At 39.4% G+C, this 22,079-nt stretch overlaps 1 protein-coding gene across 1 annotated transcript in view; it reads left to right on the top strand.

Moving 5' to 3' along the window:
* Positions 1-225: 225 nt before the first annotated feature.
* The window catches only part of TM7SF3 (transmembrane 7 superfamily member 3), a 31,520-nt gene continuing 9,666 nt past the window's right edge, over positions 226-22,079 (top strand). The window contains exons 1-6 of the mRNA XM_019668057.1: positions 226-734; positions 8,505-8,659; positions 12,054-12,207; positions 14,944-15,064; positions 16,243-16,414; positions 20,307-20,484. Coding sequence (XP_019523602.1) covers positions 644-734; positions 8,505-8,659; positions 12,054-12,207; positions 14,944-15,064; positions 16,243-16,414; positions 20,307-20,484 — 871 coding nt within the window. The 5' untranslated portion in view covers positions 226-643. The remainder of the gene's footprint in view (positions 735-8,504; positions 8,660-12,053; positions 12,208-14,943; positions 15,065-16,242; positions 16,415-20,306; positions 20,485-22,079) is intronic.

Raw genomic sequence — 22,079 nt, forward strand, 5'->3', positions numbered from 1 at the left:
CGTTAGGCCGCAACAGAAAGAGTTATTTTTACCCTAACGGTGTTTTTCGCAAATGGGAAAGATACAAAAGGGAGAAGTACAGGTTACACCACAGAACTTCCTGGGGTCTCCTCCGGGCCCCGCGCACGAGTCCCGAAGAGTGCCGCCCGCGGAGAGCCTGCCGTGCGCCAGAAGGAGGCGCACGCCGCACGAGGTACGCCGCGGTGTCGTAAAAGGGGCGGGGCGGAGGCGCAGTGGAAGGCTGCGGGGAGTCATTACCGGGAAGGAATCCTCTTGCTGGAGCTGGTGAGTGCGGCTGAGGTTGTAAGCCAGCACGGCGGACCTGGCAGGTGTGCAGGACGAGCACCTGGCGGCCGATGGCGCCGGGCACGAGCAGCTGGCGGCCGATGGCGCCGGGCGCGAGCAGCTGGCGGCCGAAGACGCCGGGCGCGAGCAGCTGGCGGCCGAAGACGCCGGGCGCGAGCAGCTGGAGGCCGAAGACGCCGGGCGCGAGCAGCTGGCGGCTGACGGTGCCCAGCGTGAGCACCTGGCGGCCGATGGTGCCCGGCGCGAGCGCCCCGGGATAGCGAGAGCGAGGAGGCTCCGCGGCCCTGCGCTCGCCCCTCTCCGACCGAGGCGTTTGTTGCGCCAGGCCCAGGCAGCTATGGAAGTCTTTCGGGTCCTGGCCCTGACGATGATGGCGTTGCAACCAGGGGTGGCTGGTGGAGCCGAGATCGTCGGGAACTCCAGCGTGGGTAAGGTCGGCGCGCCTCGCTTCTGCAACTGAAGTTGCTTTTTAATTTATCCACTCCGGGGTCTGTCCACCCAGCGGGAGAGTTGGTGAATTAAGATGCACAGGAATGGATCAGGGTCCTTTCCTGCAGAAGGAAACTCCCTTTGCTAAAGAGCCTTACTGCCAGCCTCGTAATTTAGGCTGGTGAAATGGGGAGAGATAACTCAGTTGTTCAGACACATTATCTCCTTCAGAGAGCAGCCATGTTTGTGGGTTTAATTTAATACTCTAAAGCACCTCTTTGCTCCCAAGTGGCGTTATCTGAACCTTTGGCCGGTAAGGCTTGGTGCAGAACTGAGGGCTTTAAGATTGATGGCCCTTCAGGCTGCAGCCGGTTTTTACACTCCAAAATCTAGATGCTTTTCAAATTGGTAAGCTCGACAGAGTTTGAGAGGAAAAGTGAACTCAGAATGGGACGTGAGATTGTGGGTCATGTGCTTGATGAATGGGTTTTCGCAGTACTTTGTGGTTTGTTAATGCATAAACTGTAAAAAGCACTGATTGTGCCAGGCTGATAATCATGTGCTTTTTCTGCGAGGTTAAGCACATTCTTAGTTTTGTTTCGAGCATAAGAGACTAGTTGCAGTACTGAAGCATAATATTTTCTGAGTAACGTGATTGTGTTCTTAAATGGTTATCTCTGAAAAGCTCTTGTACAAACTGAATCCTAGAATGTTTGCATAGGACTTAGGGCCCAAGCTGGAAAGGGCAATTACATGTTTGCAGAAAAAAAAGCTTTTTTTATAATAGGACATTAACACAACATTCACTGCATGCAGAGTGTGCCAGGTGCTTTTCATGGCATTATTATTTAATCTTCATAACCCTATGAAATAATTACAGTCCTCACTTGGCAGAGGATGAAGCTGAGCCCCAGGAGGATGCTTACTACACAAGCAAACAGCTAATAGGGGCACAGGCGACATTTGAACCCAAGTGTGTCTCACTCCAAATTTCATGGTCTTTAAGAAAAACTTGAGAGTTGCATGATCCCCGAAAAACGGCTGAATTTCTATTTGAGGATTCTGATAATTATACAAACTGAAGAAATTGAGCAACTGCTGTGACTTAGGATTTACCCATCTCTTAGCAGGAGCTAGCTCGCACAACTTTAGTGGCTTGAAAACCAAATGAATCTTTGAAGGTGGCAGATCTAGTTCCTAGAATGTCTGAGGAAGGTGCCTTCTGTGACCCACAGAGCACAGGAGGTGCATCATGCATTTAAACGGTTTTCCCTTATCTTGAAGTCCCACTTCTCTGCTGTCTTTAATATCTTTCATTATTGTTTCCGTTTCATACCCCAAAACTCACATGGAATTACGTAGCAATTGGAGTTGAGCAGAAATTCATTTGAGCCTTCTAATGTTTGTACTGCTGCTGTCTGTCAGGTAGCAGGCCCTTCCTCTCAAAAAAACTAGGGGAAAGGTAGTATGTACATTTTTGTGTTTCCTTTCAGCTTTTAGGGCTAATGAAAATTCATAAGAGGATGTGAATGAGAAATAGGGAGGAGCAGTTGAATGCCAACCAGCTCACGTAGCTGAATGAACTTGTTTTTAATATTCCATCTGAAGAGAATTCTGAAGACTCAGCTTTTCAGAGCTGTCCTAGAATTTGGTGGCTGTGCCAAAACATAAACAATGGACGTAAATTTTAGTAAGTTAGTAAAAAGGAAGAGTTGGAAATTTTAAGGTTGCAAGTTTAGGATCTGATTGGGAAAGCAAAGGAAAAGATAAGGATTGGGAAGCTCTTTTCAGAATAGAATTACTGGAAAGAAAAAGTGACTGGGTAGGAATGGAGGGAGGGTATGAAAAACAGAAGGGTCCCCTGCTATGGGGCAGATGGCAAAAATATTTTTGGTAGGAAAAGCCGAGACACTGCTTTTTAGAGGAGAGGCATAGCAAAAATGCTGTGTCCATGTTAGTAGCCATTTGCTCTGTAATATCATTTGATGTGCTGTTTTCTTCCCACTCCCAAAGTCCTGATATCTAATTATGCCTTGTAAAATGTTTCTGATGAATCCTTTTTCAGATGGCTTAGAGATGAAGTTAAGTTCCTATTCACTTCTTCAGGATATATTTTGGAAAGATGTCTTGATTTGCCATGTCTGCTTTTATGAGTAGAAATGAAATACGGATTCTGCTAGGCTGTACTGATAAAGTTGTCTTGACTTTCAGTATTTTTCCTTGTCACTCAATGGAAGTGTCCTTCTCAACTTGATATTTGTGATGAATATGCTGAACATTTATACCTGTTAGTCCTTTTCTTCCCACTAGTTTATTTGTAGGACCAGACAAAATGCCTGGTTTTTGTTTGTTTTGTTTTTTTAAGAAGATGAGCCTCTGAAGCACTGGAAAGCTAATGGAAGTTAATAATGATGCTTTATTGTGTAGTACTGGACAGTTTACAAAAAATTCCCCATTTGTTTGATACTTTCAGCAGCCAAAATGATTTATGCAGCACAATTACCTCCATTGTACCGTGAGGGAACTGAGGCCCAGAGGAAATAAATTGCTCACCTGCGGTCACAAAATTCAAATATCATTCACTAAACAAACATTTACTGTGTGCCAGCTAGGTGACTTGTACTGTACTAGGCTTTTGCACATCAAACATGACAAATCCTTACATAGCCAGGAGTCAAACCATACTGGTTTTTTTAATACGCAGTCTTCTATAAAAACTGTGAAATGGGTATCGGACTGCTAAGGTAACAATGCCAAAGGATTTACCACACAGAAGTTAGGTTAGAGATAACTAAGAATAGGGGAAAATATACTTATCCTTGCCTAGTTCATCAAACATTTTGTTAGGAGTTATCAGACCTAGCTAAACATTAGAATCACCTGGAGAACTTTAAAGAAAAGCATATTGGTGAAGAGAGAAATAGGAATTGAAATTTAAAAGAAAAAGTAAATTTACAGTAGCATCAAGAAACATTAACTATTTAGGGATAATTATCGGATATGTGAAGAGCAGGACAGAAAACTAGACAACATTCCTGAGATAAATTGGGAAACAGTAAATAGAGGGATATCTCAAATTCATAGATTAGAAAATTCTGTTATAAAGATACAATTTCTCCCTAAATTAATAAATTCAGTGCTATCCCTGTCAAAATCCCAGCAGGCTTTTTTTCTGGAAATTGACAAGCTGCTAAGATTTATATGTAAGTGAAAAAAGGCCCAAAATAGTCAAGAGAGTGTTGAAGAGAAAGAACACATTTTGGACAAATTAAGACAGTGTATTATTGGTGTTAGCAGTGACAAATAGATCAGTGAAACGCAAGAGTCCATAAACAAACCCTCACATATGGTCACTTGACTTATGTGAAAGGTGGAATTGCAGAGCAATAGGAAAACTGTGTTTTCAGTAATGGTTGTTACGTCAACTGGATATACATATGGAAAAACGAACCTTGACACCTCCCCCAACCTCCTCTTCCTCACACCATACATAGAAATTAATTTCAACCTCAAATGTGAAAGGTAAAATGAAGTTCTAGAAGTTAACATGGGGAATGTATCTTCATGTTAATGGAATATTTTTGGCAAAGATTTCTTTATAATTATAAAGGAAAAACTTGAAAAACTGGACTACTTTAAAATTAAAACTTTAAAGGTAACAAGAGAGTGAAGAGAGTATTAGAAGATATTTGTAAAACATATCTGACAGAATACTCATATTGATGATGTATAAAGAACTACAATTCAATATGAACAGATAATCCAGTTTTTTAAATGGGCAAAAAGACTTGAACAGGTCCTTTACAAAGAAGATATTCACATAGCAAATAAGACAAAATGTTCTTATTATCATTAATTAGAGAAATGCAAATTAAAATCACAGGGAGACACTATTATGTGTACCCAGCAGAGAAACTGATGATACCAAGTGTTGGTGAGACTGTTGGGCAACTGGAATACTTTGCCCACAACTTCACAGGGGTGTAAATTGGCAAAACCAGGTTGAATAACTGGCATTATCTACGAACATCAGTGCACTCTATTACCTGATCATTCTACTTAAAGGTTCTACCCAATAGAAATGTGTACACATGTGCACCGAAAGACATGTTAAAAAAATGTCTGAATGGAGTTATTCATAATAACTCCAAACTAGGAGTAATCCAAATGCTCTTAATAGTAGAATAAATTGTGGTGTATTTATTTCATGAAATATAATGTTAATTTTTAAAAGGCTAGACGCAGAACATACTGTGATTACACTTAAATATTTCAAAAACAGGATAAAGCCCACCTATGGTGTTAGAAGTTAGGATCCTGGTTACCTTTGGGGAGGAGGGAAAAAGTAGTGATTGGAAGGGGGCACAAGGAGACCTCTAAGATGCTAGAATGCTGTTTCTTGACCTGGCATTGTAAACTTTGTGTACTTCTCTGCATGTATGTTATTTGAATAATTATTTGTTTTTTAAATTGATGCTAGGATCCTAACTAAGCCCAGGGATTGTGATTTACCTGGTTTGGAGAGGGGCCCAGGCAACAATATTTTTTAAAAAGGATATCCAGTTGATTGTAATCCACAGCCAGGGTAGATAACCATTGTATTAGAATTTCTTCCTAATAAGTACACGTCATGAGCACTATAGAAAATTTGAAAAATAAGGAAATGTGTAAAGAAAAGAAAAAGTCATTTAAAGTACACCCCCAGAGGTGCCTGCTTTTAATATCCCTAGTTATTTTGTCAAGTGACCAGTTTTTAAAATAATAATGTACACAGTGTCTCTCTCCTTTATTATCTGGCTTCTGACTAGTTCTTGCTACAATCATTTGACTGGAGAAAGAGGGTTATTGAGGCATGATCTTCCCATAGCTTTTGGAAATTCAGGAAATAATAGATGAAAGTTGTAACTATTTCTGAAATGCCAGGTATTCTTGAAGAAGTCAGAAACAGAGATTGTATAACTCAATGTTTTTGTCCTAATCATTATATATTCTCGCATAGGCTGTTTGTTTTCATTGCTGATTTTTTTTTAAATTTTTTGCATTACTGATTTTCTTAATGAGAACAAGACTTCCTAGGTGGTTTTACCACTTATAATCAAAGGTGATCTGTTATACACTGTCACAACCAATACATATATCAGCAAATAGGTTTACTGGCTGACAGTAATACCTTGGTTTCTGCGCATAATTCGTTCCAGAAACAAACTACTCGTAATGCAAGACATTGCTCATTTACCATGTTAAAATGTATTAGAAATGTTTGCTTGTCTTGGGGAACACTTGCATACCAAGTTACTTGCAGTCCAAGGTTTTACTGTATTTTATTTTATATTTATGCTGGAATCAGCAGCCTATATATTCATGAGTAGGGGATTGGTTAAGTAATTATAGTTATGTACACAGAATGGTAAGCTTTTAAAATTGTAAAGCAAGAATTATGTTGACATGGAAAGATACCTGAGATGTATTAAGTGGGCTGTATCAAATGTATTTATATAATATTTTTATATCTACTTTTCTATCTACATAAAAATACTTACTCTGATACCTAAATCCTGAAAGATGTATACCAAACTGTTAATAGTGGTTATTTCTGTATAGTATACTTGCCAGAGGAATTAACTTCCTTTTCTTATCTTTTTTAAATAAGGATTATATATTAGCTAGGAAAATATTGTCATCTTAAGGAGAAAACAAAGCAAGTGACAGAAGTGTTGAGAGAGTCATCATTTTGTACAAGTAGGAATGTGTCCCTATTTTATAAATTGCAGTTGAAGAGTTAATGAAGAACCTGTGTTTTGAGTTCCATCAGGCATGAAATGGTTTTTTCAAATTGTTCAATTTCTTTCTGATAAGAACACCTCACTTGAGGGAGACCAGCTCCCGCAGGTCCAGGGGTTCCCTCAGGTGGTTCCCTCAGGTGGAGCCGGCGTCAGCGAGGAAAAAGAACGTGCAGAGACACAGGAGCGCTTTCAAGAATTAATGTCTCACTTTATTTTTACAGCATGTCCCTTTTATACTGGGCAGTTGACTATTTACATCATTGAGCTGTTTTTCCCAGAGTTGTTTTTCCAAGTTTAAACCTTTACCCATTAGGAAATTATTTTCTACCTAGTTTCAATGTTCCTTCCTTCCCAGGATCTGTTTTCCTTAGAACTTTGTTTTTCTCAGAGTTTTACTTCCTCACGATGTTTCTGTTACAGGGAACAGCCCGATCTGTTCTATACTAATGACTAACTTATCCTAACTATGTTTCAATTTCTACTGGTAATGGCCAGATAATGGCCAGAGCTGAGTTCCTACCTTGGCTCTTAAAGGATATTTACTACTTAGCAATTGTTTCAAACACTACTGGCTAAACAGGATCTTAAGAATTATAAGGTGCTTAACTTGTCTATCACTAAGAATCTATCACTAAGAAACTAACAGTAAAACAGAATTATTGTAATACGTCCAAAACTCACTTACTTGGTTAAAGTAAATAAAACAATCAATATAAGAAAGGGTGTCAGATCTTTATCCTACTGGGGGCATCCAAAGGGGAATTTAAATTTTCCAAGACATAAAGCAGTATCTGTTTCTCAGTCAGAGCTTCAGAATTTGTCACAATAGCAGTGTGCTAGGCCATGTCAGACACTTGAGGTGCAGCTGGCTCCCAACACTATCACTAGAGAAATTTTATAAACAATGAAATGTGCAAAGAAAAATCACTTGAAATATATTCCCAGGGATACCTATATTTAATACCCCTACTTAAAGTTATTAGTTTAATAATGTATTTTAATTTCTATGGTCCTGCTTTCCTTACTGTCTTTTAAACCACTACTAAATGTTTTTGTTCTCCAAGTATTTCTGAGTTGTGATTTGTCTTCACCCGTTTACCTATTTAGTAGGTTATATGAGAATTAAGTTGGAAAAAGAACTGGTGTGCAGCAAGGAGAAAGAGAAATAAATATGAACAGAGTGAGTGAGTGCGTGAAACACAACCAGAAATGGAAGCAAGTAGACAGATGGGAGAGGCCTAGATGAGGTGTTGGAGAACTACTGCCATACCTGTCTTTTATGTGACTGAACTTGATGCTTAAAGAGAAAGCTCTTTTTTCCAGAATGCCCATGTTTCATGACTATATGTGAAGTATTTGGCATGGGCACTCAGAAGACGTTTTTGCTAATGTTGATGGCACCTTCTTTTGCAAGCTACGTATATATTCCCATGTGACAGATAAAGAAATTGAGGTTTAAGGGAATGAAGAAACTTGCCTAGCATCACACAGCTAGTAAATGCTGGGATAAAATTGAAGCCACCCCTATGTCTCTAGGCTGGCTACAGAATTCACTAGAATGTACTGTTCTTGAATACCAGTGCGTTCGCAATTGTTAGTAGTTCCTTAGGGCTGTTAATCCTTAAATTCAGGGACTCTGTTCTGAATAGAATTGTTATTGTTGCTACCAAATGGGGAATTTTTCTTAGCCAGGCACCCTGGGCGTCCTCAGCACTTGAAGTGGTGTTTGTATCTTTTGAAATCGCTTTTTTCCCTTTTAGTTCTTAGTTCCACCACTTACTGCTAGCTGAGTCACCCTGGGTGGGCTGCTTCACCTCTTTAAGCTTATTGTCCTCATCAGTGAAATGGGGGCAATAATGGTAATATTTATCTCAACAGGTTTTTCTTCCTGAGGATTAAATCAGCAGCACTTATATTTATGTATATGATTTCTGCAAATTGATATCAGAGGTGCAAATGTTAAATGAAATGTTTCTCCCGTTGTAGGTGTTATTGAATTTTCTGTGGGGAAATTTAGATACTTCAAGCTCAACAGGCCCTTTCCAGAGGAAGCTATTTTGCGTAATATTTCCAGCAATGTGACTTTTCTTATTTTCCAAATACACTCACAGTATCAGAATACAACAATTTCTTTTTCTAAGGTAAGTACAAAGAATTATTCCCATAAACACTGTCCATATTTTGGGGTCTTACAATTAGTATAAGCATTAGAGTGTGATGACTCTTTATGTTTAACTTTATGTCTTAAATAAATAAAAAAAGAAATCAAGATTGGGTCCTGTCAAGTTAGTGATTTAAACTGGCTATCTCAGGCCTTTCTTGAGATCTGAGACTTAAAGAAGGGGTGATAAAGTGCCGAGTTTGGGGAGAGGTTGACCTGTGCCAAATGTTTCCTGTCTGCAGTTAAAGCTTTCCTCATAATTTCCCACTTTTCTTTTTCCTTCTTTTTCTACAGGGTCTTTAAAGATTTTTACTGAGAATACATTTTAATGCGTTTCCATATTTGTTCAGTCATTTAGTGTTGAAGTTTACTTAAAGACCTGTAAGTTTAATTAGAGACCCTATAGGACCAATTCCACTCTTTGGAGTCTCAGAAACAAAAGAATCCTAGCGCTGAGTTCATGTAGCCCAGTGGTTGGTTTTTAGCAGCATTTAGGACCCCTGGCACAGAAATCATCACTAAACCCCCTCACCTCAACCTCCGCTTTGGGAAGTTTGCAAATGCCCGGATCAGCCTAAGCTATTAAGGACCTGCCATTTATGTTAACCTTTACAAATCTGTCTTTATTTAGCCTATATATGATCCCTTAGACTAACAAATAAATTGCACTCTGTATGATGTTGTGCTTCTTATTTTTCCTAAGCCTATCTTATAATATTCTGGAATTTGCTAAACAAAGCTCTTAGTCCAAGTCATATATATTTTATAGACATTTGTAATGTCTTTCAAACTAAGTATTTTGTATTTTTTTATTCCTGATGTACTGCTCCTACCAAGACGATTTTGACATTGTGTGAGTGTGGTAGTTTAATAGACTAGAAATGGGAGAGTTTGATCAAAGAACAGAGGAAGGAATAAATTGTTCATTGCAAGAGATAACAGTGTCTATGACCCATACATTGGTTTTGCTTTAGTTCTTGGCAGTCAGAGCAGAAATCAAAGCATGTTAAATTTTGTAACTTTCTTAGAAAGAAGAAACATGCCAGTGATTCAGGAGATGCCAAGTTTTTTCCTGGCACTCTATTCAAAAGGAAACTTCCTGTTCAGGCCCTAACTTAACATAGGAGACATAGTAAAATGGCACGTACATAATTTCCTTTTTTTTTTCCTTTTAACTCTTTTTTTAATTGGGGATCAGTGTGTTTTTCCAGGACCCATCAGCTCCAAGTCAAGTAGTTGTTTCAGTCTAGTTATGGAGGGCTCATGTTGGGATCGAACCGGCAACCTTGGTGTTATGAGCACTGCGCTCTAACCAACTGAGCTAACCAGCTGCCCCCCATAATTTCCTCCTTAACATCACAGCATAGACAACACTTGAAGGAAGAGAAAGGATGGAGGGAAAAAAAAAAGCATTATATATATTTATTGCATGCCTACTATTTGCTAGGCTGGTGGTTTTTTGCTTCAGGGGCCATAGACTTTGAATCCACTGAAATCTTTGGACTCTGTACCTGGCAAAATGTATAGATACATCTGTATAATTTCATGGGAACCTCAGAAAACTCATTGGTCCTCTGGAGCTTCTAATTCGGAACCCCTGTGTCTAGTTTTCCATATAGTTAAATTTTCATAACAGCTCAACAAAGTAGTTATAATGCCTGTTTTTACCTCTGAGGAAACAGCTTGGATAAAGGGATATCGATATAACGTGACAAAAGTGGCCTGAGTGACCAGCATCTTGGGCCTCACTTTTCATGCAGAAAGGGTCTTAGTTAACTTTAATTATAATACTAGTCCTTTCTTGTGCCGCATTTAGTTCTCACTGTATTTATGCTACTGAGAAGATAACCAGAGCTGCACATAGCTCTGCAAGTGAGGGGGTCTGTGTGAAGAGAATTGTTTCTCTGCCCTTCCTGATGAAGTGTGGCATTTTGGAGTTTTTGGGTCATTGTGGCAGTTGGTTCTTTGTCACTGTCTACCCTATAGTTCATCAGTTAGTATTTAGATCATTGGCACTTATGGGGAAATCCTGTCAAGGAAAACTAACATATGCCAATAGTAACCATCCAACTCAGTTTTAGCTGGCTTACCTTGCCCTAAAAATAGGACCTGCTAGCCTCATAAGGAACTCCCCGACCCCCTACCCCCTCATGCCCTGTTTCTGCACTGCTGCTTCTAATGCTCTGTAAAACTTACTCTTGCCTAAATCCTTTGGGAAGAGGGCTCTGCGGGAGACCGGCTCCCACAAATCCAGGGGTTCCCTCAGGTGGAGACGGCGTCAGCGAGGAAAGAACCTGCGGAAACCCAGGAGCGCTTTCAAGAATTAATGTCTATTTTTACAGCCTGTCCTTTTTGTTCTGGGCAGGTAACTATTTACATCATTGAGCTGTTTTTCCCAAAGTTGTTTTTCCAAGTTTAACCCTTTACCCATTGGGAAATTGTTTTCTACATAGTTTCAATGTTCCTTCCTTCCCAGGGTCTATTTTCCTTAGAAGTTTGTTTTACTCCGAATTTTACTTCCTCACGATGTTTCTATTACAGGGTACAGCCCGATCTGTTCTATACTAATGACTAACTTATCCTAACTATGTTTCAATTTCTTCCTATAATGGCCAGAGCTGAGTTCCTGCCTTGGCACTTAAAGGATGTTTACTACTTAGCAACTGTTTCAAACACTACTGGCTAAACAGGATCTTAAGAATTATAAGGTGCATAACTTGTCTATCACTAAGAATCTATCATTAAGAAACTAACAGTAAAACAATTATCTTAATATGTCCAAAACTCACTTAAAGTAAATAAAACAAAAACAATATAAGAAGGGGCTTCAGATCTTTATCCTACTGGGGGCATCCAAAGGGGAATTTAAAATTTCCAAAACATAAAGCAGTATCTGTTTCTCAGTCAGAGCTTCAGGATTTGTCACAATAGCAGTGTGCTAGGCCATGTCAGACACTGAGGTGCAGCCGGCTCCCAACAGGGCTCCACTGCTTTTGAGGTACTGCACTTCCCCAACTTATGGATTGTTTCCCTTGAATGAATGACATCAAACTCACTGCTAAATTGCTATAGTTTCGTCATTTGACAGTAGTCTTAGTACTTGACATAGTAAATCTTAATTTAGGGGATTGAATAGCTTGGGAGTTTTGCTGCGCATCTGCTGTTTCTATCAAAGATCATATATTTCAAGTAGTTCCTCCATGTGTCGCATGGGCACATGCACATAGAAGTGAAAAGAATTATTTAAGGAAGGCCTGTTTTTATTCCTTTTTGTTTCGAGAAGAGTTCGAATAGGACATGCATACTAGATCAACTCTGGAATAAAAATATTTTGCTCAGCTCCCTCTTGATGATGACTCTTTTCTTCCTTACAGGAGATTGTGCTTCCTAATACCTCAGGAACAGGCACTGACAAAGGACTGGTTTTTATGCTCAGACCTGAGCAGAGTATGTGCTTTTGGTACTTGGAGACTTTAGATGCTGAGCCTGTCCAAAATGTGGCCATTCCACTCTCCTACTCAGAAAGAGGTAATCTTTTTGTCTTCGACTCCCTGTTACTCTCCAGAATGTGGAACTTGTTCATGAAAATTTAAGGAAAACTATAATCCTATTAAAAGTGTTTATTATAAGTACAATATATTAATCAGAAAGGTTTTAACAGCAAGGGAACTGGAGAATTAGCGTGATGATTGAAAGCCCAGGTGGGGAGTAGGAGAATACATTTATTCATTCAAAAACATGTAAGGAACTCTTAGAGAAGCAGTAACAGAAAAGCAAGACACAGTCCCTAACACTTTAGTTGGTTATTCTAGGCAGAGGAAGGTGCAGAAGAAGAATGGAGGATTTGGAGAGTGACATAGTGGGTGAGGTTAGAGCCAAAGTGTGAGGGCCTTGTATAGAATTTGGGGTTTGCATTTTATTCTTAGGTTGGTTCTGGGAAGCATAGAGAGTTTTTAAGCAGAGGAATGAGGTGATGCATTTCATCTCTTAGAAAGTTAGTTCTGGAAGCAGTGTGGGGAGTGGGTTGGAGAGGGTATAGCAGAGTCAGTCAGGACTTAGCATATTTTTGAGGGCTCAAAAGGAGAAATGAACTGAGGCCATGAGAGAGGAGTTGGAGAAAAGGGGCTGGATTTGAGATATTTGGAACATAGGATTGATAAGACACAATAACCAGTGGTTGTGGATTATAAAAGGTGGGAGTGTAGGCTTCCTGTTTGAGCACCTGGGATATAGTGATGCAAAATAAGTGTGGAAATAGGGTGGTTGTGGTGCTAGAAGTTTTAGGGGGTTGGAATGGGGTAGACGGTGACTTCAGTTTGGGACACACTGAACCTGAGACACTTGTAGGACATCTGGATGGAAATGCATACAGTAGGGCCTCAAATGGAGGAGTGATGTTAGATATTTCACGAATAGCCATTAGTAAAAGTCATGGCAGTGAGTGCATGTCCAGGCGTGCACATAGAGATTTAGGGGAAAAATAACAGCAAATACTTTCATAGTGCCTCTCGCATGCCAGGCACTGTTTCTGACATGCTAACTGCTGAGGAATAAGCCTAAGACTGAAGAGTAGTTGGGGAGAGAAGAGAAGGGCCTGGAGGTTCTGCCTGAAGTAAGGAGTGGTCAATAATACATTGCAGAGACGTCAAGAGAAGGGACCGCAAGTGTCCATATGATCGCTCAATTAAGAGTCGGTGGTGGCCTGTAAGAGTTATTGTAGTGGTGCCATGGGGATGAAAACTAGATGATAGTGATTGAGGAGTGAAGGGGAAGTGAGAAAATTTAGACTACACTTCACGTTTGTGGGAATGGGAAGAGAAGGAACAGTAGTTGGTAAAGGAGGTAGACTCCAAAAGGTGACTGGAGTTAAGGAAAGACAGTGCTGTCTGTAGCAGAAGGGTAAATTACCTGATCAGAAACCATGGACTTCAAGTTTCCATCAAGAACAGCATACAAAGACAAGTTATGAAAGAGCTTCAGTGACAATTCATATCATTTTCTCCAATGTGGTAAATATTCATAACATATTTGCACACCGGGTTTTTCCATTCCAGATCTGACCAGAGGAAGTCAACCACCAGAATGCCTTAGTTTAAGGAAACTAAGACCTAACTGTGGGAATGCGTGGATGAGTTGTATGAAGTTGAGATCTTACAACTCTTCAAATTGGTTTACCCTTTCTGTCTTAGCCTCTCCACTGGGTCCCCCATATATAGTTAGTTCTTTTTATGGAGTTGATCTCATGTCAAGTGACTGATTTAAGTTTGTCATGCTTAAAAGTCATGAGTCGGATTCCTAATAAGAAAAGAAGAGCTGTTTTAGCCACATTATTAGTGTTTAATTAAATATTCAAATGCTATTCTGATAGATGGTCTTGGGGAGGTCTTTTGTGGTCTTTCACTTTTATATATATATATACATATGCATATGTATATATATATATACATATGTATACATACATGTGTATATGTATATATATATATATACATATGTATACACACATAAGTATATGTATATATATATATGTATATATATGTATATGTGTATATATATATATACAAGGACTCTTCGAGAATTGAGGATGACAAAATCTTTCTCCCTGTTGAAAGAAGCATGTGAAAAGTGGAGACCCCTAACTCTATTACCCATGGAGTTCCTTTTCTCTTTGGCAGTGTTTTTTTTTTTCTTTCCAGGGTTCTTATGCTCTTTTGTGGGGTCATAGACCCTGTCCCCCGAAATCTAATAAAAACCCCTCTCCCTAGGAAATGCACACATTCAACATAAAATTTCAGGGTGTTCATGGAGCCCCTGAAACCCATTCTTGGATCCCACCTTAAGAATCTGTCTTTTCTGACCTTTTCAACTCTAGAACAGAGTTTGGTAAACTGCAGACTCAGAACCAAATCCAGCTCGCTGTCTGTTTTGTACATAAAGTCTTATTAGAATGGGCAACCATGCGCATTTGTGCATGTGTGATCTATGGCCGCTCTTGTGCCATGCCACGAGGGCAGGATTGAGTAGTTGCCAGAGAGACCATCAGGCCCGCGAAGCCTAAAATAGCCACTCTGGCCCTTTACAGAAAAGATTTGCTGATCCCTGTTCCAGAGACCTTAACCTCAGTTCATGAGGTAGCATAAAACTAGAAGCTCTGTATTTATTTAACTTCTGTACAGGAAGTTCTTGTAAGAGTAGAGTTGTGTTTTCTGAGTATAATTTGAATACATAACAATTCTTTGTTGAGTAACTTTCTTATTTTCCATCTAGATCCTATCCCTGGAGGCTGTAATTTGGAGTTTGATTTAGATATTGATCCCAACATTTACTTGGAGTTTGATTTCTTTGCAACAAATATCAAATTTGCCCCAGCAAACCTGGGCTATGCGAGGTATGTCTGTCTCTTATAATTACTTTTAGCACATGCATGCCTAGCTATTGTGAGGTTCGGTGAACTCTCTGAAAATCCATCATTCTCTTAGTAAAAGTGCATTGTTTAATGTTTTTGAATGAAAGTAATTCATACATTGTAACTAATACTTGAGTGGTTATTTACAGTTAATATTGTCCCCTCCATTCTTAGGAAGAGCCAGATGTTGAGTCTATTATGAGCTTAGAAGTACATCTTAGTTTCTGTGGAGCTTTAAATACGGAAAGCATTCTGGAGCCGTGAAACACCCTTAATTTTTTTTTTCTTGTTTTTTTAAAGATTTTATTGGGGAATCGGGGGAAGGGGAACAGACAAGTTGCTGTCNTTTTGTTCTTCAGTCTAGTTGTGGAGGACGTTGCTTCACTGGCCCAAGTTGGCACCATCATTGCGCTTTTTCCGGGCGAGGCAGATCAGTCGCCAGCTTTTGGAAGACCGCTCATGGCGGCTGCTGGCCACTCACGCTGGCTGCCGGCTACACACGGTAGCTTATGGCAGCCCACTGCAGCAGGGGACTGCAGTCCACACCGTCGCCGGCAACTCATGGCAGCCCAGCTCTAGGTCGAGCTGTTGTTCAGCATCTTAGCTGTAGGGGGCAGTGTCACTGGCCCTCATATGTGGGATCCGAACCGGGGCCTGGCATCCCAAGCCAGTTTTTAACCAACGCGCCACTCGGCCGGCCCTCACCCTTAGTTTTTTGTAAGGATTTTATTATTTTAATTAAAACTCTGCCTTAGTTTCTGCTTTAATAGGAATTAACGATAGGTAACATTTGATTAACGTTTGAATGTTATTTGTGCATCATCCACAGTGCTGAGTGCTCTGTGTTCTTGTCTTTTAATTCTAAGCTTTTTATTTAAAAGGGGCAGTTGTTATTTTACAGAAAGGTTCCCTAAGGTTTATTGAGATTAAGTGACTTGGCGACTTAACACACAGCTAACAAATGGCAAAGCTGGCATTTGACTCTAGGCCTGACATTAAATCTGTTTATTTAACCATACTGCCTGTCAGCATGTTATTTTTCTTCATCATGCCCAAATTGGAATCGTTTCGGAAGTTTGAAATTAGAGGTTTTGGTTCCTTTTCGTAGATGGGACTTGCCCAACAAGAGATTGATGTTCAGTTTTGTTGGTTGACTTTAGAGGCACAGATCCTCCGCCATGTGACATCAGGACGGGACAGGACTCTAGGTGGAGGTTGCAGTATGATGTCTATCAGTATTTTCTGCCTGAGAATGACCTCACGGAAGAGGGGTTGCTGAAGCATCTGCAGAGGATGGCCGAAGTGCCTCAGGTGACGGCCAGTGCCATCAAGGTAAAGCTGATTCTCCTGATTGGTGTTGCTGGATTGCGACACCGTTGGAAGAGCTGACTAGGGGAGAAGTGACCAGGAGCTTATTTCTTTACTGTTTGCCTGGTCTTTCTGGGATTCTCACTTTATTCTCTTATTTCGTTAACATCTTGGGAGTCTTTTCTAGTGATAACCCCAAAGTAATGCTAGCCTTTGAAGAGATGCATGTAAATTATTTTGTTATAGTTGCAGCCACATATATGAACTGGTAATCTTGTGATATGGATGGAAGTGGGTGCTAATTTTTTTATGTACTTCCATACCTTTTAGGTTATACCTTTTGGCAATTATTATTATTATTTTTTTGTTAGCTGAGCCATCCTGCTACCTGTTGGCAGCTCAGCGGCTGCTCAGCTCGGGCTGGACTCGAACCGCTGTTGCTCAGAGCTCAAACTCTTGAGCGAGCTCTTAACCAACTGAGCCACTCGGCCGGCCCCCCTTTTGGCAATTATGAGTTATAGTGTTTTGAGAAAAAAATTAGAAACTATTTAAGGATCTACACATTGGCATTTAATATTTAAACCCAAACTCAAAGTCTTTAACTTGGATCAAAACTTTTCTCTGAGCTTTGGAACCCCTGTAAATTCTTGCTTCTCCATTTGTGGGGTACGGGCCTGCAGCATTGGCCTCATCATCTGGGAGTTCATTTGAGTTGTAGACTCTTAGGCTCCACCCCAGACCTACCCAATTTTTGCATTTTATGAATGCACGTTAAAATTGGAGACTCACGCTATAGCTCATTTTTGTGCAGGGCGGGATATTATCTTTGTCTTGAGAGGTGCCTGATAGCAATCTAATAATATACAGCAAGGTCATTCTTCAGTCTCATGGTTAATGGGTAGAGTTTTTCTAGACTGCTCTGATTCTTTCCAGAAGATTGATAGATTACCAGACTATTTGGAAAGAAATGATTGAAACGGCATATGTGATTAGCCTAAGGGCTCAAACTCTTGCAGAGCGAGATCTCCTTTTGTTCCTGTGTTGCCTAGGATGTCATTGCTCCATGCGAAGAGGGAGCCTCATACAAGAAACTCATTGTGCTTCTTCACAGATTAGGAAGCTCTATGGAAGCTTCTTCTTCTTAAAATAGGAGGTTTTTGAAGACCATTTTTATGACATGAAGAATATAAGAACTCTCTGCCATTTACAATGATCAAATAAATCAAACCTAAAAATAAATTAAACCAAGGAGATAAAAGACCTGTACTTGGAAAACTGGAAGACATTGAAGAAGATAGAAACAAATGGAAGCCTATGCACTGTGCTCATGGATAGGAAGAACTGGCATTGTTAAAATGTCCATACTACCCAAAGCAACTATAGATTGAGTGCAATGTCTATCAAACTACTGGTGGCATTTTTCACAGAAAAAATATGTGAGAACTATGAAACCAGGCCTTTTTTAGGTTACTTTTTAACTTTCAGTTAAGATTAAGAGTGATATATTGTGTGCCAGAATTCAAGGAAACCCTCAATGACTGGTTGTCAAAAAAGACTGGAACCTGTTTGAAGAGTCTGTGCACTACCCAACTTAGGGTCAGTTCAATCATCCAAAATAAAATGATTGATTATAAGTCTTTTTAAAAAATTTTTTTTATTTTTCAGTTACAATTGACATTCAATATTATATTAGTTTCAAGTGTACAGCACAGTGGTTAGACATTTATATAACTTAACGAAGGGATCTCCCTGATAAGTCTGGTAGTTATCTTGTACCTGGCACCATGCATAGTTATTACAATATTATTGACTGTATTCCCTATGCTGTGCTTTATATCCCTGTGACTGTTTTGTAACTACCAATCTGTGCTTCTTAATCCTTTCACCTTGATTGTAAGTCTTGACTAAATGAAAACAAGTCCATATTGATACTAAAAAAACCCAGAAAATAGAACTTCCTAGTTGCAATATTGAAAGAGACTCTACCAAGTTACTCTGAAAAGTTATAAGGTGAAGGACTTTCCCTTGCCTTTTTAAAAGGAGAAACTGTAATTCTTCCCCAGTTGTTGGAAGAAAGCTCTTCACAGAACAATGCCAACTAATAAATGTGGGAATAATTGGAATTAGAAAATCACAATTTTGTGTCCCTCAGTGAAATGATTCAGGCAAGGACCATTAGGTGAAAGATTATTGGGGCACAGGTTATTCCCAGGATGCCTAAATAGCACTCTCAGAGGAATTCTGATTGTAAAGGGAAAACTACTTTGAGAGCAGAGTGATCCATGGTCTCCTCTTTATCCATGTGGTCAATGTTAGCTTTACTGATAGGGGGCCCACCTGCATTGTGTGGTGAATGCAGTCTCACATTATCACCATGACCTATGGAATATTCTAGCAAAACGTGCTTTACCTGAATTCAGTCCTTGGAGTTCCTGTTTACAGGAACCACAGGGGATAAAAGTACAAGTCAGACACCTTGAATACCATCTGAAAAATCCAGATTGTGGAATATTCTGTAAAGCGACTGCCCTTGATCTCCTGGGTGAGTGGGAGTCGGGAGGTGGGAGGGGCTGCTCCAGATTACAGAGATTGGAGATAAATACCATGCATGAAACTAGTTGGATCTTTGTTAAAAGGGAGAAAAGCTATAAAAGACATTGGGAAAAATTTGAATGTGGACTGTGTATCAGATAAGAAATTATTAATTTTTTTAGGTGAGCTAAGATATTGTGGGTATATAGGAGAATACCCTTACACTTTTGTACCCTGCTACTCAAAGTGTGGTAGATGAACACATAGCATCACTGGAGAGAGTGTTAGAGAAGCTGAGCCGCAGGTGCCTCCTCTGACCTACAGAATCAGGATCTGAATTTTAACAAGCTCTCCCAGTGATTGTTCGAGAAACACTGTTTGTGGACATGTACCCTGAGCTGTTTGGAAGTGAAATGTCATGATATCTGTAACTTACTTTAAAATGTTTCAGCAGGAAAAAATAGAGGGGAGAGAGGGGCAGGGGTGATAGAAAAGCAAATAAGGTAAAATATTAAAGCTGTTGAGTCTTACTGGTGGTATATAGATTATTCATTATATTTTTTTTTCAACATTTCTGGAAGGTTGAATGTTTCATAATAAAAACTTGGGAGAGTGGAAGATACTGTTAACATTTTGTTGACCTTGACCAAATCCTTCGCCCAGGAAATACAAAGGCTAAGCAATATTTTTTAAATAGTCCCACAATTATTTATTCCTGAAGTTCTAATATTTTTCTCACATTAATAGGAACTTACTATGTATTATGATTATATAAGGTTTTTTTTGTTTCTTCTGTTGTATGTATTACGTATTTTAAAAACAATCTTTAAAAGGTAGTTTTGAAGTTAAGAACTACTGTATAACAACTATACGTAATGGTTTTTTTATTTCAGAGTCTGTTAAAACAAAAGTGGCACTTTCTATGAGGTGTTAAGAGACTTTGCCTGCGTCAGCTCTGTAACTAGTAGTAATAGCTAACGTTTGTTGAATACGTACACTGTGCTGGGTGTTGTGCTAAGCACTGAGGGAAGATTAGTGAGCAAGAGAAATACGCTTCCTGCCTTTACTGTTACAGTTTACAATCTAGTAGATGAAAAATCCGTTATTTTTGCTTTGTTCTAATTAGCCTTTATATGTTATTTATATCTTATTTTACTTAACATTTACACTCTACAAAAATTTTAGAAGCCTTGTGTAAGAGCTATTTATATTAGTATATACAAATTGTATAAGACAATCTTTAGACAAAGCTAAAAAGTTTGGTGTATATTTTAAACAATTCTATTTTAATATTATAATTTATATCCCATGTAGGTGGCATTATAATAGAATAGCCTTTTAAAAAAAAATCTAAACACTAATCATGCATTATTTTTTGTTTTAGGTGGCTACCCTAACAGCTAATGATAAGACAAGTGTTTCCTTCTCCTCCCTCCGGGGGCAAGGTGTCATTTATAATGTCATTGTTTGGGACCCATTTCTAAATACATCTGCTGCTTATGTTCCTGTTCACACATATGCTTGCAGTTTTGAGGCAAAGGAGGGTAATTGTTCTTCACTTGGTGAGTATATGGATTTAAACTTGCAAATTTTTCTTTGGCTTTGCAGAGCCACATCAACTAACACAGAATTAAGACTGTTAAAAAAATTCTTTTGTCAAGTCTTCATTCATTCATTCAACAAGTGCCTTTTAAGCCCCAACATCATTCCAGTCTCTGTTCTGACCACTGGACTACAGCAGTGAACAAAACAGACAAAATTCCTGCTGTCCTGGAGCTTACATTTTAGTGAGGGAGATGAGACAGATAAGTTTGTAACATATAATACATGAGAAAGTGAGGAGCGTTAAGAAGCAAAAATGAAGTAGGAAAGGGAGATAACAAGTGGGAGTCAGGAGACTTTGAGATAGCGTGACCAGGGAAGTCCTTGCTAGGAAAGACCCAAGGTGAGGCAGGTGCCTTGTGTCTGGAGGTCCCTGCCAGCAGAGGGAACAGCCAGTGTGGAGGCCCTCAGCTGGGAGCTTGCTGGTGTGTGTGAAGAATGGCAGTGAGAACAGGGACTGGGGGAGCCTGAGGGGTCAAGAGGCGGCAGGGGCAGGCAGCTCGTGTGCGGCCTTGTAGGTCATAGTATGCGCTTTCGCTTTGATTGGGAGTGAAATGGAAAGGCAGTGGAGGGTTTGAGCCAACAGTGCCATGACTGCACTCATATTTTAATAGGATCACTCTGGCTGCTTCTTTGAGAAAAATCAGGGGCAGGAGCAGAAACAGATTGATTAGCAGGCCATTGTAATCCAGGTGAGAGATGACGGTGGTTTAGATAGAATGGTGGCAGTGGAGGTGTAGCAAGAGGTGTGTGGGTAACATTTTATTTTGAAATAGATTTCACAGAAAAGATGCAAAAATAGTACACAGAATTCCTGCATAATCTTCACTCAGATTCTTCAAATGCTAGTTAAGATTATGCTGTTTGCTTTGTATTCTCTTCATAGCTGTATACAACATCATTCTATACAGAAGTGCTTCCTTTCATTGGGGATGAATTGCCATTCCTTCTTTTTAAAAAAAGGCAGGGTAAATTCCTTCCCTTTCTCAGTTTTCAACCAGTGTCTGAAATAAGCAGAATGTGGCATAGCTTTCATTTCCTCTTCTTTGGGGGCTCTTCATTCTCGAAAAGCTGATATGTAGGTGTATATTGCTCTGAAAATACTGGCCTATCTTGTGTTTCTTAATTAAATGTAAGTCTTCGTGGTATCTCCATCTGAGCATTCTTAAGTATTTTGTTTTGATCGGTGGTGGGTTTGTAATGTTTTTCACATGAGTTTATATAGATATTTTGTGTTTGGTTTTAGTGTAGGATTACTTTCTTGTGTTTCTCTCAAAGGAGTCAAGATGGTGGTGAGTTTAGTGTGCATATTTTACTCTTCAGTAGCCCTGTCTTTCACATCATGGTTTTGTATTGAAGCTTGTGTCTGTTGAGGATCATAGGATTTGGATTTTTTGGCATCATGAAGCGTACTGTGCTTTATTGTTAGTTACAACGCTACATTTTTTTCCCAAAGCAATATGTATACTTGATAAGATTAGTAGTAATTTGTTCATGTGTACTTACAGTGCAGTACGTGTTTTTTTTTTATATGAGTTTGGTTAAAATTTTTTGT

Source organism: Hipposideros armiger, unplaced genomic scaffold (genome assembly GCF_001890085.2).
Source record: "Hipposideros armiger isolate ML-2016 unplaced genomic scaffold, ASM189008v1 scaffold_513, whole genome shotgun sequence".
NCBI lineage: Eukaryota > Metazoa > Chordata > Mammalia > Chiroptera > Hipposideridae > Hipposideros > Hipposideros armiger.